The sequence below is a fragment of the Sus scrofa genome, chromosome 17, assembly GCF_000003025.6.
Source record: "Sus scrofa isolate TJ Tabasco breed Duroc chromosome 17, Sscrofa11.1, whole genome shotgun sequence".
NCBI lineage: Eukaryota > Metazoa > Chordata > Mammalia > Artiodactyla > Suidae > Sus > Sus scrofa.
This window is the reverse complement of record NC_010459.5, coordinates 41,045,548-41,060,713: the sequence shown is the minus strand read 5'-3', so window position 1 is coordinate 41,060,713 and position 15,166 is coordinate 41,045,548. Positions and strand designations below refer to the sequence as shown.

General features: G+C 49.1%; 1 protein-coding gene across 1 annotated transcript in view; it reads left to right on the top strand.

Moving 5' to 3' along the window:
- TTI1 (TELO2 interacting protein 1) overlaps positions 1-13,306 on the top strand; it is a 46,631-nt gene extending 33,325 nt beyond the window's left edge. The window contains 1 exon segment of the mRNA XM_001925757.5: positions 11,567-13,306. Coding sequence (XP_001925792.3) covers positions 11,567-11,750 — 184 coding nt within the window. The 3' untranslated portion in view covers positions 11,751-13,306.

Sequence of the window (15,166 nt, the reverse complement as noted above, 5' to 3'; positions counted from 1 at the left end):
GCTGTACCACCTCTAACAGAAGAAGCTATGTCTGGTTCCCTGAGTCCTAAAGGATACTTATCAAAAGCTAAAACTCTGAGCATAGGAGCATTCCCCAGACTTGAGCCCCCAAATGCACCGTGTCCCCCCCATCCCCAACTCTCCTAGCCAGGAGCAGCCTGCTGCCCTGGAACTGCTGTCCCTGGCTGTCTGCAGCTGGGGCAGAAGCCGGCCCGTCCAGCCTGGCCCTGCCTGCTGCTCTGGACCCTGCAGCTCCACATCCCTGGGCAGAGAAACAGTCCCGCCCACTTGGTCCAGTCGCCCTTCCTTGCTGGGGTGGGTGTCATCTCGTCATCTGAAGGGTTGAAGGGCTGCTCCATCTATGAAAGGAGGACAGCCGACTTGCTCCGTTATAAACCTTGCAACTCTCTGGGAGCGTGGAAATATCTCTTTGAATTGATTTATCGTCCTTTGCAATTTTGGGCCCTTGATGTGCCCAGTTCCCTTTTTTCTTTCTGTCTCTTTCTTGTCACATCCCCTAGGCCCAGAATCAGTCATGTTTTCTTGAGCATAAGAGCACATCCCAAGTAGCTTCTTGTCCCCATTCTTACTCCAGGTGAAAGTGGTCCTCCCCCGAGCAGTGTCCCTGAGCTCACTGTGCTGTGATTTTAGGCACACTCACGAACATGACGAATCCATCCTGAGGTCAGTTCTTCTGGATGCCCGAAGAGCCCCGAAGATCTGATTTTCTCATTCCCTGGCCCGTGCTACTTTTCCCACACCCATCTTCAAGTTTAGACCCATCAAACAAGCTAATATTCAGAATTCATTATCTTTTTATTTTTATTTATGTATTTATTTTTTTGCCACTGAAAGCAATGAAACCCAAATTAGACCTTGCTGACTCTTGAGTTGAAATTCCAGGTGCCTGGGGAGGAGGAGAACGCAGTCTGACTGCTTGACAGCAGCAGCGCCCTTTGTTTGCTCCACCGCCTTCCTTTCGGGTTGAGTCAGATGACCTCCCTCTGACGCTGCTGGGCTGAGCGAGGAGGGAGCATAAGGCTGATTGCTTCACGTACACATCATCGGCAAACTTATTTTGAAGTCCAGGGGAAAAAAATCCATGTTGTCCTTGATCAGGAGCTGATTTGGCATCTTGATTCAGAAATTAATAAGCTCTCCAAATGGGAGAAGAAACCTGAGACAATAGGAAACCTGGTCTCTTTGTGAGTCTCATTACGAGTGAAGAGAGGGAGATGGGTGGGCCGATTAGTTTTAAAACAGTCAGACCTCCAGGGACTAAGAAATGAGATGCCCCGGGTGAGACAGAGGCTCCAGCTCAGCCGACGGACGCACATCCATCCAAGTGTTTGTCCTGAATTCTCCTCTTTCCTGCACGTGCCACATCCGCTCCAGAAGTGAAGCCTGTCCTCATAACTTGCGAAATCTCTCTTCAGACTGTCCGTTTCTCTTCACCTCCAAACTGCTGGGCCAGGCCACCCTCATCTCTGACCTGAACCACTGCAGAAGCCCCCTCCCCAGCGCCCTGCTCCCACCCCTGCCCCTCAGCATTTCCCACACAGCCCTCAGTGACACCCCCCACCCACTCATGGGAGAAGAGAAGGCTGGGTGTTCTTTGCTGGGGTGCAAGAGGGGGTTCTATAGCCCAGAGGGTCACAGACACTCAAGCTTCGGCTCCGTAGAGCTGAAGAACCAGTAAAAGCCAGAGCCTCCCAGAGACACCCCAACGCCCTCAGGGGCGGGGACTCCAGTGACCTTGGGCAGATAGATGACTGGCTTGCTTGGATGTGGTGGGGCTGGTGGGAGACCTTCGAGGGCAGGTGGCAGCTCTGAGGCTTCCAGCATCTGAAAGGAGGCGGGTGGGCAGATGTGTCTGGAGGCCTGGCAGGTGAGGGCTGTGACCTCTGCGGGGCAGCCTCCTTCACGTGGTAATGGAGGCAGACTCTTCAACAGCTTCGTGAAGGTTCCTCTTTGTATGCATTCTGGTTGGCTTTCTCCTTCCTCCTGTTTGCTTCTCCTGGCTCCAAAGAATGACCAAGCCTGTGTTTGCTTTTTTAATTTGTCGTATTAAATATAGCCTTTGTGGCAGGCTTTTACATCCAGGCTGTAAACTCTAGAAATGGAAATTGATCAGGGGGTGGTTGATATAACTGAGGCTGTAAATGCTAAGAACGGAGATGCCATTCCAGTTTAATGCTTTTATCTAGTGAATGTGCCTTGTAAGGAGGGACATAAATCTTGCAACTTGGTTGGGGGCGGGTTGCGGGGGGAGGGTAAAAGCAGGGTATAACCTTGCTGTTTGTTACCACCAGGTGTCACTGTTAACTGGCTATGCAAGAAAACAATGCCAGCTCCCCCCAGAGTCCACCTCGTTGAATAACTTCCGTGGGTAGCAAATGAGAAAACCGTATTTGGGGTGTGGGAAGAGGGGTCAGCAAATAAGGCCAAGTCCCTGAAAGTAAGCACTGGATTACAAAACATCAGGCATGCCCCCATCTCAACCATGCAGAGGAAAACTTAACTGATGTAAATTCTCCAGTGGCCCTGGAAGCCTCTGAGATACTTCCCAGCATGCTGCGGGCCTCCACAGTTCTGTGCCTTTCTGGCCATGGAGCTTTTCCTTCCCTTACATGAAAGGAATTTGAGATGAGAGCATATTCCCCACGTTTCTGTGTTTTCCCTTCAAACCAGTACACGTTCCAAGCCTGCTTCAACCCAACTCCATTAAAACCACACTCCTCTCTCTTGAGCAGCCTCTAAGGCTCTCCGTGTTTTGCATGGAGTCTTAAATCATTCAGTGAGCCTTCCACCCTGGGGCTAAAAGGAAATAAACTAGGCAGTACTTGCTTTTAAAAAGTTGAAGTCCATGGCCAACGATGGAGAAACAATGCTTTTAGGCCTATTGGTCTCCACCCCCTAGTCCTGCCACCACCTGCCAAGCCCAGAACCCAGGTGGGCATGCAGGGTGCCAGCAGGGAGTGCTGGCTGTGCAGGTACCGGGTGCTGTGGCGAAGGAAGAGGGCCCTCCCATCTTCCTCTCTTGGCCGTTGTATACATGGCCAAAGGGCACCAGTCTTGGAAGTGGTCAAACCTAGGTTCTTACTGATTCTGTGACCTTGATTGAGCAAATTGCTGGGTTTCCTTGCGCCTCATTTCCTTCCTCTATAAACTGGGCCTGGTGATAACACCTTCCTCCAGAATCATCATGCACATGAATTGCATTCATGTGTAAGAGAATCCACTCGCGTTCATTCCTTCTCCTGATTGGCTGAGGAGCTGCTGTGTGCCCAGCGCTGTCCTAGGCACCGAAAATAGAGGGGAGCAAGAGAGAGGAAGCCTCTGCCCTCATGATGCTTACCTTTTGGAGATATATTTATACTTGTATACAAACCCATGTGGGAGACGTATAAATTTGCCAAATATATTGTGTACATATGTGACATGTACACATATGCACCTGGGCGTGGTATTTCCTGTTGGAAGCCTGCTTCATCTTTACCGAACTGTGAACACGGGTTCTCACCCCAGAAGGATCCTTTTCATGTTAATCGTTCCACCTCTCCTACCGCCTTTTGCATGAGAAGTCAGGACCAAGTTTGAAGGTTCATTTACTGACTGACTTCCTGGCTTTCTTTCTAGCAGTAGGATCCCAGCCCATCAAAGACCCAGCCGCTGCCTTCAAACTCTGGACGAACTCAGACTGGCTTTGGCTCATTCATTTCATCCCCGTCAGAGCCCCAACTCCTCTCTTTACCCACACACGGGCCTATTATATTTGAACGGATCAGGAGCCACAGAGGTGATCCGTTAGTTCAGCTGAGCTTGAAATTAGTAGCTCATCCCCCTAAATGGTGTGGGCAGTTTGTTTCAGCTTGGGCTGCAAAGCTGTTTCCCCTTCGGATTGCATCCAGCATGAAAACGAGGGCACTCCTAATATTTTCCCTTTTGACATTTGATTAATAGTTGACAAATCCAGACCCACGTAGTTAGCTTTCCTATTATCCATCTTTTGACAGGCATTGCTGCTTTTCTTTTCAAGGCTCATTGTTCTAAAAACACACGCAGATCTGTAGCTGTTCACTATGCATGTATAGGCATGATTTCCTGGTGTCAAAGATAAGAGACATCTGCCACGCAGATTACAAACCAAGTGAGTTGTTGGGTTTCGGATCTGAAGGCAAGGACCTCTGGCCACTTAAATGCTCCCAATCTTTCCCTGCTTCCTTGGTGTTGTCATGTGACTGATAATCTGCCAGGGTCATCAGTTTTCCCACCCAGTGGGAAAGCCAGGAGTGGGGCGTGCATGCACTTATTTGTACTGTGCTGGGTTGGGAACCAGGATGCTTCTGATGGGAGATCAAGCCTGGTAGTGGGACCACCTGCGCAAAGTGGATTTCAGATATCAAAAGCCTTGGCTGACCACAGGGTGGCCATTTCATTCCTTGGCAGGGTCTGTGGGCTGACCTGAATACCTAAGAAGCAGGAGAGAAATGCGACAATCTCAGTGCCAAGTAAAGCAGCTGGGGGCATAGCCTCAATTGTCTTCTATGTGTATTTATGTAAAAGATGATTAGAGCCTCTTATTACAAGCCTGGTACTGTGTCGAGAGTTCAGAGGTAAAGACCAAGGTAGAGTTGGCCTCACATCACTGCTCAGTAGTAGTGTCACCTTGGGTCAGTTAATTTCCTTCTTAAAGTCTCAATTTCCTCATCTACAAGACTAGAATAAGCATATCTTTTTAACCCCTGATAAAATTATCACAAAGTCATGAATATGTCTTTAGCACAGAATGTCAGCCCAGAGTGAAAAGTCAATCAGCAATAGTCATTCTCATTATTTAAACTTCCTCCTTACTCCAGAAAAGACCTAGAGCATCGTATAAACTGAAGTGTCTGCAACAAGGTAAATAGGAAGTAAAGATTTTTTTTAAGGAAAAAAAAAATAAGACAGAAAACAAGGTGAAGCCAGAATTGAGGTTAATACACAAAATGCAGGCTTTGAACTCCGCACCTCTGCCAGAGATGAGCCTGCAGCATAGCTCTGGGCTTCCTAACAGACAAGGCAAAGAGAGAAACACATCTGCTGAAACTTCCAGTCATTACTGGAGTAAGAAAGCTTCTCAGAAGGAACCACAGCTCTGAAATTCCCTTGGTACTGAATCCTAAGGAAACTTCCCCATGGGTCAGCTTAGAGGAACCCTGAGTACCATTGTGGCTGATCATTCCTAATGTCCTTGCAGTAGAAACAGAAGTAACATTTCCTAGAGCAATTTCGTATGGTTCCATCAGTGGAGGCTGCTGGCTTATTGCCAAAGTGTGGGCTACAGGAAAACAGTTTGGGGTTGGCCGGGGGTGAGGTGGGGGGTGCAAAACAGGTAGGCTGCCGCGAGATGTCTTTATCTTCAAGGGTGTGAATCTTCCAGGGAGGACCGGAAAACTCGGCACGTGGCCTGAGCGCACAGACGGCCAGGGCCACTTTGAGATCCGCACCCAGCAGCGTTGTCACTGTCACTGCCGTAGGATCTAGGCTGGGGGTGGGGTCTGGAAGGGGGAGAGCTGGCCAGATGGAAAGGGCTGCTTTTAAATCCTACCCCAGTGGGATTTAAACCCTTCTCGGTTCTGGCTTATTTTTGAATTGTCAGTAACAGATTGGGCCTCTCAGTGCCATATCTTTTTAAATATGCACAAAGCAATGAAGTCATTCCGCTGCATCTATGATACTTTGTCTTGTGGTACTTTAGGGACTCAATTAGCATCGCAAGCTTCCATTGGTGTTTATGGTTTTAAACCCTTCCCCGTTGCATTTAAATATTTTTAATATTCGTCTCTGTGCAAGTGTGCAGGTTGGCTATCTATAGATGGATGTCTGTGAACAGGTAAATATAGTTGAGTCGAACAAGTATGTATAGCTGCAGAGGTAATTGGCAGTATTCATTTGGAGAGTAAATTGTTGCTTCAAGTCATAATCCTCCATTTCCAACATTTAGAAACAACAAAAAAAAAGGCCTCCATGCAGAGGAAGATCGCTAAATTCAATAGCAAGAAAGGACAGGCTTGAAATACTGGTTACCCAATGAACCGAGACCCATTAGAGTAAATTACCGAGTATGGAAGCATCGCCCCACTGCTTGCTGGCTCGGACACGTCAACACCCCGAGCATCCGTTTATTTAAAAGGAAACACACAGCCTCATTTGTAGCATCAGCATGTAGGAGTCATGGGAGAAGGGATGGCCGGAGAAAAGAAGAGCGTGGAGGCTGTTCTCCCAGAAAGGGAACGACAGGGAAGCCAAAGCAGCTTTGCCGATGCGCCTGCTTTCCAACAGGTGAGTTTATTCTCCGATTGCGTTTAGTCATGCCCATACAGAGACAACCTGTATCGTGTTCCTAAGGAGACACCCTGAATAACTTCTTCAGATATCCCCAATAAATAAATAAATAAACGTCACAAAGCCGCAAGTCCCTTACCCCTGGCATTTACGAAGACAGCTCATGAGAGCATTTTATAAATCCAGAAAGAGACAAGGAGCAGCAGCTCCCTCAAGCAAGTAATTGACAGAGAAAGAATAGCCTGTCACCCAGGAGAGCTAGAGGCTCTGAATTTCAGTTACAGTTTATTTAGCTTTGCTGGGCCTCGATTGGCTGGGTTTTCGGGAGCTCCCCTTGAGCAGACGTTGTCCAGCCCAAGATGGTGAGGACACACTGTGATATGTGCCTCTTCAGCAGAGGGGTGTCTTTTTGGTTTTGCCACATTTGGGTGGAAGGGCCCACGATCCGGTCCCCATGCCTGAGAACTGCTGAGGAGTGTGGGAGCTGGAAGGGGCTTAGAACGAGTCTGATTGATGCACAGAGAAGTGACTTGCCGTGCTCCCTCAAAGCCCTTCCCCGGCTCTGGCCCACTCGTGACTTGAGCCTGGCTATCTGCACGATGCATCATGAGCCCTGGGAACAGGCTTTCCTCCCCACCAGGCAGGGAGCCCTGAGGCCAGAGCCTCGGCTTCCCACCTTTGTGTCCCACACACCTAACCCAGTGCCTGGGCGGGACCAGGTGCCAGGAAACATTTGGTGAACCATGCAGAGATGGTCCCAGACCCGGCCAACCACATCCTAGCACGGCGTGTCCCAGCTCCCCAGGCTCCCTCCCCTCCAGCTCTGTCACTCGGGCACACCTGATATTGATCGTAAAGGAATGAGTCGCTTCTGTTGGTTTGGTGTCTGGAGTTTATTAGGTACTTACTGATACCCGTCAATTGTAGATAGGGCTGAAGTGCGGGGAAATGGCTGCCTGCATGAAGTGAAATTCAATAAAACCGCATTTTAAGTGAAAAATCAGTATAAACACCAGGCTTCTTTGCCATGGAAACAGAGGTTGCTTAGAAACTGCCTAACGGCGAGTTCTAAATTTTTTAAAGTCAAGTTATCATTTAAGCTACACGGCCCCACAGGTTATTGAGAGATAATCACTCGCCTCAGGACACTCAGAGGCAAGAGGCACAGCTGAGTGCCTCCCGAAACTCTGGGGACCAGATAATCTCCTGATAACTCTGCTCCCTGGAGCCACTGATTTGGGCCTGGGGGAAGGAGAAAGAAATTTTTGTTCAGGAGTTAAATGGTGTACACACATGCAACACACACACACACACACACACACACACATATATATATTTTTTTTAAGTGTTTCTGTTTGGGTTTGAAAAAAGATGGAGTTGGCCATTTGGCATGTTCAGCAGCCATCTCGACCACATCTCAAGATGTATGAGGAACATTTTCCGGGCAGTTACTCCAGTCACTTCAAAGCGGAGGTCCTGCCTTTGTCTTCTGGCTTCTGATCATGCAAGAGGATGCTTTCTGGGTCTGCAGCCTTCCGTCCTTGGCTCTCTGGGAGCCCTATCTCCCCAGCTCGGGAAGGGCAGGAACTGACCCCACAACGAAGTGCGAGGTGGTACTGGAGTTTGGAGTGAAGCTGGGCTGCCGAGTCCTCAGAGAGGAGCTCCTAGGGCCCAGGCTCAGCTCAGCTCCCAGAGGCTCAGCTCCCAGGGCCTCAGAGTGAACAAGGGCCCGGGTTTGGAATTTGTCAGTGTTTGCTGCCGCATACCTTTTGCCAAGCAAGAGCATACACCTACCGGCCACCTGGTCGCGTGGCATGGCATTTCTCCCGACCTCGGGCGTGCAGAGGGCAAAGCATACTGCATTCGTTTCTTCCTGAAAATAATGGGCCAAATTACAACCCCCATGGCTGAGAATTAGGACCCCTACCAAGTCAGTATGAAGGAAATTATGACTGAAACAAAAGACAAATGTTCTGCCCTTTTTGAAGCGTCTGAGAATTTTCCATGGTGTGGCAGTGCTGCCAGGGTTGGTAGTGATAATTATTCCTTAGACACAGACACACTCTCTTTCTGGAAGGAACAGTGTTTTCATTATACACTTCAAAGTGTTTTCCTGCACCTCATCTCCTTAGAGCCTCGGAACAAACCTGTGAGGAAGGTGGGGCGGGTGTGATCATTTTCCTTTGGAGAAAAAGGAAATAGGTTCACAGAGGCAAAATAATTTGCTCCCAGCCGCAGAGGTGGGGAGGAAACTTGTGTTGCCGCCTGCCATTCTGGAGAATCTCAGAAAGACCCTCTAAGAGCCCAGAAATGAGACCCAAAATAATTCCTCCGGGAGTTTGGCTCTTGCTAACTAAAAGAGGGCGAACTTTGCACGTGATTTTTCCTTTGCCTCCCTCTTAGCATTTTATTTAGGCATCGCAAAGGGCAAAGAGAATGGCTTCCTTCCTTTTCCTTTCCTGCCAAAGAATACAACACCCGCATCTAGCAGTTAAAAAGGACGCCGAAAATGAACATGGCATCGTTTCTGTGCCTCATAAGTCAGAGCAGAGCTGTGTCTGAACTGGGCCGTAGCACCACTTTGCTGGGTCTTGCCTAGATCAAAATACTCCTTGAAGCTGAGAGTGCGCCCATGCTGTAGCTTGAGGAATTGTTCCAGTTCTTGAAAAGGAAAAAAAAAAAAAAAATCAAATGAAACCATTTGCATGCTAACAGTCTTTGGCACCAGGGAAAACTCTCAACTGTGTCACGTGTAAATAGAAATCTCCCATTTTGGGTACATTTTTTCATAATTTCCCCTGCCACTCTAATTATCAAAGATATTTTTGTTTTTAAACAAAAATTGTCTCCCACGCAGGCCCCATCTCCTTTCTGCGGTGAAGTGGAAACGGTGAATTAGAATATTCTAATCACTTCCCCAGCAACCACCGCTGAGGTTGTAAACTCAAGATTATCCTAAGTAAAGAAAACTTAAATTGTTCAGGCACAAAGCAGACCAGAAAATTTTTCAAAATGCCTCCCTCGCCTTCTTAGCATGTGTCTGCTAAACCCAAGGAAGAAAGGAAAACTGGCTTCACCCGGGTAAAACCCACATCCCCTGTGGGCACAGGCTTTTCAGTGAATGACATTAAAAAACAGCATTTAGCTGCATTTAGCAAGCATTCAAGTTCCTGTTCGATGCCCAGCACTATGAGAGAGGCTGCTAGGAATGGTCATCCAGACTGAAATGTGTGATCCAGCAAGTAGATTCCGTCTGCTGTCCGTGGGTGCACAGGGCTTGCTGTGTGGTGGGCCCCGGGGAGGACTGGACCTCTGTTTTCTCATTGAAACTCCCCAGAACCCTGGGTGAAGTGCACCCCCCATTTTTAGAAATGAGGAAAGAGAGATGGAGACAAGACACACAGCTAGTGCCGTCTGCGGTAACCTGACTCCTGCTAGCATAACATGTTTTGGTCCTTCCTTGATGGTAAGCAGTGGACTAGGTTATTTTACAGAATGGAGCTGTTTCAAAGAGGGGCGTCGTCCGAAGCCATTCGTGTGTAGTGTAATAAGTCACTTTTCAAATATGAGGAGTTCCTGTTGTGGCTCCGCAGGAACGAACCCAACTCGTATCCATGAGGATACAGGTTGGATCCCTGGCTTCACTCAGTGGGTTAAGGATCTGGCATTGCCCTGAGCTGTGGTGTAGGTCGCAGACATGGCTCGGATCCCGAGTGGCTGTGGCTGTGGTGTTGGCTGGCACCTGCAGCTCCGATTCAGCCCTTCGCCTGGGAACTTCCATGTGCCCTGGGTGTGGCTCTAAAAAGCAATAAGTAAATAAATAAAATATGAAACCCGTTCAGTCAGGTATTGGTCGAGTGTTTACCATGTGCCGTGCTAGGTGCTAATGAACCACACAGATGTGGTCCCTGCCTTCGGGCTTGTTCTTGTGAGGAAGGGAAGTGGTCAATAAACAGGCAGGTAATAAATGCAGTGAAAGGTGCCCTGAAAGATTAAATTAAAGGGCAGGCACCTAGGCCAAGTGGTGCAAGAAGCCTGCCCTCTACACAGGTGACAGCGTGAGCTAAGATTTGGGGAGGGGGGGCGAGAGAGCCGCCCAGCGAGGGGAGGGCCTCAGCCTTCCTGAGGTTGAAAAGCCAGGCTCTGAACTGCTGCATCACACGTGTGTGATGTTTACACTTGGATTGCCCGGTGTGGTCACCCTGGGCATCATTGAGAAATGGATGTGATGAAGTTCCTGTCGTGGCTCAGTGGTTAACGAATCCGACTAGGAACCATGAGGTTGCGGGTTCGATCCCTGGCCTTGCTCAGTGGGTTAAGGATCCGGCGTTGCCGTGAGCTGTGGTGTAGGTTGCAGATGCGGCTTGAGCCCATGTTGCTGTGGCTCTTGTGTAGGCCGATGGCTACAGCTCCGATTAGACCTCTAGCCTGGGAACCTCCATATGCCGTGGGTGCAGCCCTAGAAAATACAAAAAGAAAAAAAGAAATGGATGTGAGAAGATAAAAAAGACCGTGATCCTGCAGTTCAGGCTGAGACAAATAAAGAACCTCACCTGTGGCAGGTGCACGTGTAGGGTGGCCCTGGTCCTTCAGCTCTGTTCATGTGTATATAGGGCACCAGTGTTCTGCCTCTGCTAAAGGTCACAGGACAGGGCTCAGCTGGTCCTCCCACAGGATAGCATCTGGGCCTGATCCCTGTCCCAGCGTATCCAGACCACCTTGGCTCTCGGGGGCCAGAAAAGGGCCAGCTGCCAAATTCAGCAGCATGCTGGTGGGTCGGAGAGAAGGACCTGGACTCAGCAGTTGAGGGTTTGTCCAGGCTCCCCACGCAGGACAGGGAGGCCCTGCCCCGGGGCTTGTCTGTGAGATGAGTGCATCCTGTAATGAGGGGTGGGCCCTGCCTGTTTTCGTCCTTCTGGAAACTGCCTTACAGCCCAGAATTTAACCAGTTTATTTGCTAAGAGCTTGTTTGATGTCAATATTGTTCTGCTCAGACTAATTACTTTCCTTCTCTATGTCAACAAATATGAAACTCTTTACCTCTCGTGCTGTTAGGCTTTGGGACCATCCTCATGGCCCTGTCTTACGATGCAAAGTGGGGTTTGTGCTGCTGTGCTTAGTGATGCGATTATCAGCTTTTTCCCAAATAGCTCAAGAGGCAGCTCTTGGGTAAGAGCACCAGCGCCCCCCCGCCACCCCCGGCGTGCCCCCACACTCCTTTTCTTCCATCTCTCCACAGCGTTTTCCTCCACTTGATGAAGGTAGACCCAGACTCCACCTGGTTCCTCCTGAACGAACTTTACTGCCCAGAGGAGTTCACACCTCCCCACCCCAGCCTCCACCCGGTGCAGCTGCGGGGGTCCACCAGCCCCCAGAACCCATACACAGCCAATGTGCTCCTCCTGCTCCAACAGCTGCCGTGACCTCATCCCTTCCTCCCTGCCAAGGACGAAAGACATGGGGCCGACCCCACCCTGGCCGAGGGCGGTGGTAGCAGCAGCAGAGAAGACTGCCAAGGTGGATTAGACAGCCGATCGATTTATAAATTGATCGATCACACAACTGCTTAGAAATTGGATTGAAGGAAAGTAGCTGACTTATTTATATTTCATACCTGGTGTTTTCAAATGACATTGTCTGGCAGCTCTAAGGGCTTAACTCCTTCGCTTACCATCTCTGCGGCCCTGGCTGCCTCAAAGGCCACCCCACATACACACCACCCGAGAACTTGAGGACACGTGGGGCAGAGGCCTGTACCACGCATCTTGTGTGTCTTCTGAGTGCCTGAGGACCACATGGAAGGATCACACATCCAAGAGATCTCAGAACACTGGCCTGCAGCACAGACTGCATTCTCAAATCAGGAGCTGGAACCTCACCTGTGCTTTGGAAGAAAATGAAATAAAGGCACTTCTTGGAGGAAAAGTATGATCACGATCTCACTTTGAAGTTTGTTATTTAAATTGAGTTTTGTTTGTTTGTTTGTTTTTTAGGTAAGTTTATAGTAGTAGTTCCCGTTATGGCACAACGGGATCAGTGGCATCTTGGGAGCGCTGGGACATAGGTTTGATCCCCAGCCTGGCACAGTGGGTTAAGGATCCACGTTGCTACAGCTGCAGTTTAGGTTGCAACTGCAGCTGGGATCCGATCCCTGTCCTGGGAAGCCCATATGCCACAGGGTGCCCAAAAAGGCAGTGGGGGGAGAAGTATGCTTATGTTCATGAATGAAAAGTCATGATGCAAAATACAAAGTCATGATGCAAAATCCAAGCCATTCGAAACAATGGAGAATCAGTCTCCCTGTCCTCATTCGTGAAACATCGAGTTTCCCTCTCCAAAGGCAAATATACATGACAATTCTTTGGATACCTCTCAGGTATTTTTTACCTTTCTATCATGGCTAATGGTGTATCGAAGCCCCGTGTGCCCATAAGCCAGCTGCACCTGTTACCTGCGTATAGCCAGCCTTCATCTGCCCCTTCTGTTTCCCCTGCACCCTCAGCCATCCCCTGGGTTATTCTGAAGCAAGTTCCAGGTGTCATATCTAAACTTGTTTAATTTTAGGCCCACACCCATGGCACATGGAGGTTCCCAGGCTAGGGATCCAATCAGAGCTGTAGTTGCCGGCGTGTGCCACAGCCACAGCAACACCAGATCCGAGCCGCATCTGCGACCTATACCACAACTCACAGCAACGCCGGATCCTCAACCCACTGAGCAAGGCCAGGGATCAAACCTGCATCCTCACGGATGCTAGTCAGATTCATTTCCACTGAGCCACGGCAGGAACCCCCCCAAAGCTGTCTTTAAAACGTACCACCGGATTAGCATTATCACACCTAGAAAATGTAACAATAGTCCTTTAATACTGTATTCAGTCAGTGTTTAAATTTTCCCAGTATGTTTGAATCAGGATGCAAACAAGTTGTGTACATTGCCATTATCGATATGTCCCTTAATAAATCTCTCTTAATTTATAGATTTGCCCTCCACCTCTCTCTTCTTTTTCCGGCAAGTTTTTTGTTGAGAAAACAAGGTCATTTATTCTACAGCATTTCCCACAGTCTGGATTTACTGATGACATCCCTGTGGGGGTCATTTCACAGTCTCCTTCTGTCACCTGTATTTCCTGTAAATGAGGAGACAGAACTAAAGGCTTGATCAGGTTTGATGTTTTTGTTTTTGTTTTTTGGCATCGCTCCCCCATAGGTGGTATCATTTACTTCCATCAGGAAGTATATTTTGTCTCATCTCTTCTTAGGATGTTGGCAGCCGTTGGTGAGCCTCGCCTGGACCCACTTGTTCATTAGGGATTGCAGAGCAGGGCTGTTCCAGCCCCGTCATGCTGGCTTGCCTGGAGCTACTGACTTGGGTCCCTTCATTAACCACGCAATAACCTTGAGGGAGTTTGTGTAGAAAAGACAAGATCAACACTTGATTTTTCTAGCTGGGAGACTTAAAATCCACCGGTTATGTAAATTTAGGTACACAGCTACACACACGCACATGCACACGCACTCGCACTCGCACACACGCATGCACCCGTGCTGAAGGATGCACGAGCAAGAATGATGAACACTCCCACCAAATGCGTGCTGAGGCAGTAACTCGTAATTCCCTCCAGTGACATAGATAATCCCCAAGCTCTCAAAAAAAAACCCCAAAAACAGAAGCAGAAAATGGCTGGCATGGGGATATATTGGAACAAGTGTCCTCAGCCAGTTCCAGAGGGGCCCCACTCCTTTCCTTTTGGGGCCTTCCCAGCAAGGGCAATGGGACATCCAGCTGGTTCTTACGGTCTGGCTCTGTCATGGAGTCATCAGGGGTACCCCCCTCTCTTTGGGCCTCAGTCCTCCCACCTGTAAAGTGGAGAGACTGGACCAGAGAGATTGCTTGTCATCTTTGGGGATTTGGGGATCCTCTGGGAATCAGATGCAATCTGAGGACCCACTCCCTCGACACATTCCTCCCCTGTCACCCCCAGGAAGGCACTGCCTCCTCCAAGACTGAAGTCAGACACCGTCTCCATCTCCCACTGGGTTGGTCCGCTTAGCTGACCTCGCAAAATCCTCTGTACAATTTCAGAGACTTCACCTATGACCCTGCAGGGACTCCAGGTTAAGGAACCCTGAAAGAGAGAAATAATCACTTAACTCTCTTCCACTTTTAAAATTCTGAGATGATTTCCTTTGGGAAAGGGAGGAAATGCCCTTTAATTGAGGGGATTGTAGAGAAGATTCACACAGCGCTCTTCCTAATTCCACTGGGGACCCAAAGTGATAGACTAATTCAATCTCTAGGTCCTGACAAATGAGAAAACGGGTCAGAGAGGTGGCGTGACTTGTCGAGCATGACCTGGCTCCCGCTGCCTTCCTTCCCAGGGCGCCCGGGTGTGGCAGGCTGAGACAGTGTGCCTAGGGGCAGGGGTCACATGCACACCCACCCTGTGTCGCCGTGCCACTCGGGCTCTGGGGAAGCCCTCCAGGAGATCATCTGCGTGGGAGGATTTGCCGTAATGTTCCAAAACCCTGTGTCTTCCTCAAAGAGTTAAGACATCTTGAGTTGCTTTCAAATTCCTGCAGGCAGATTGTTGCACTTGATCAAAAAAAAAAAAAAAAAAACTAATTAGAGTGCCTCCGCAGTTATTATTATATTCAGGCAACTTTAATTTTGAACCTGTCCAGCAGACTCCATCTAGTCCTTGTTAACGTAGGCTTCACAAAGTGATCATATCCCCCTATTAAAACTCGCCGGTGCAGTGAGGTTTCTGCCTTCATTCAGGGTGGCCCCTGAGTATTCTGAGTGGCTGGTGTGGCTGCAATTAGGGGCAGCAGGTGAG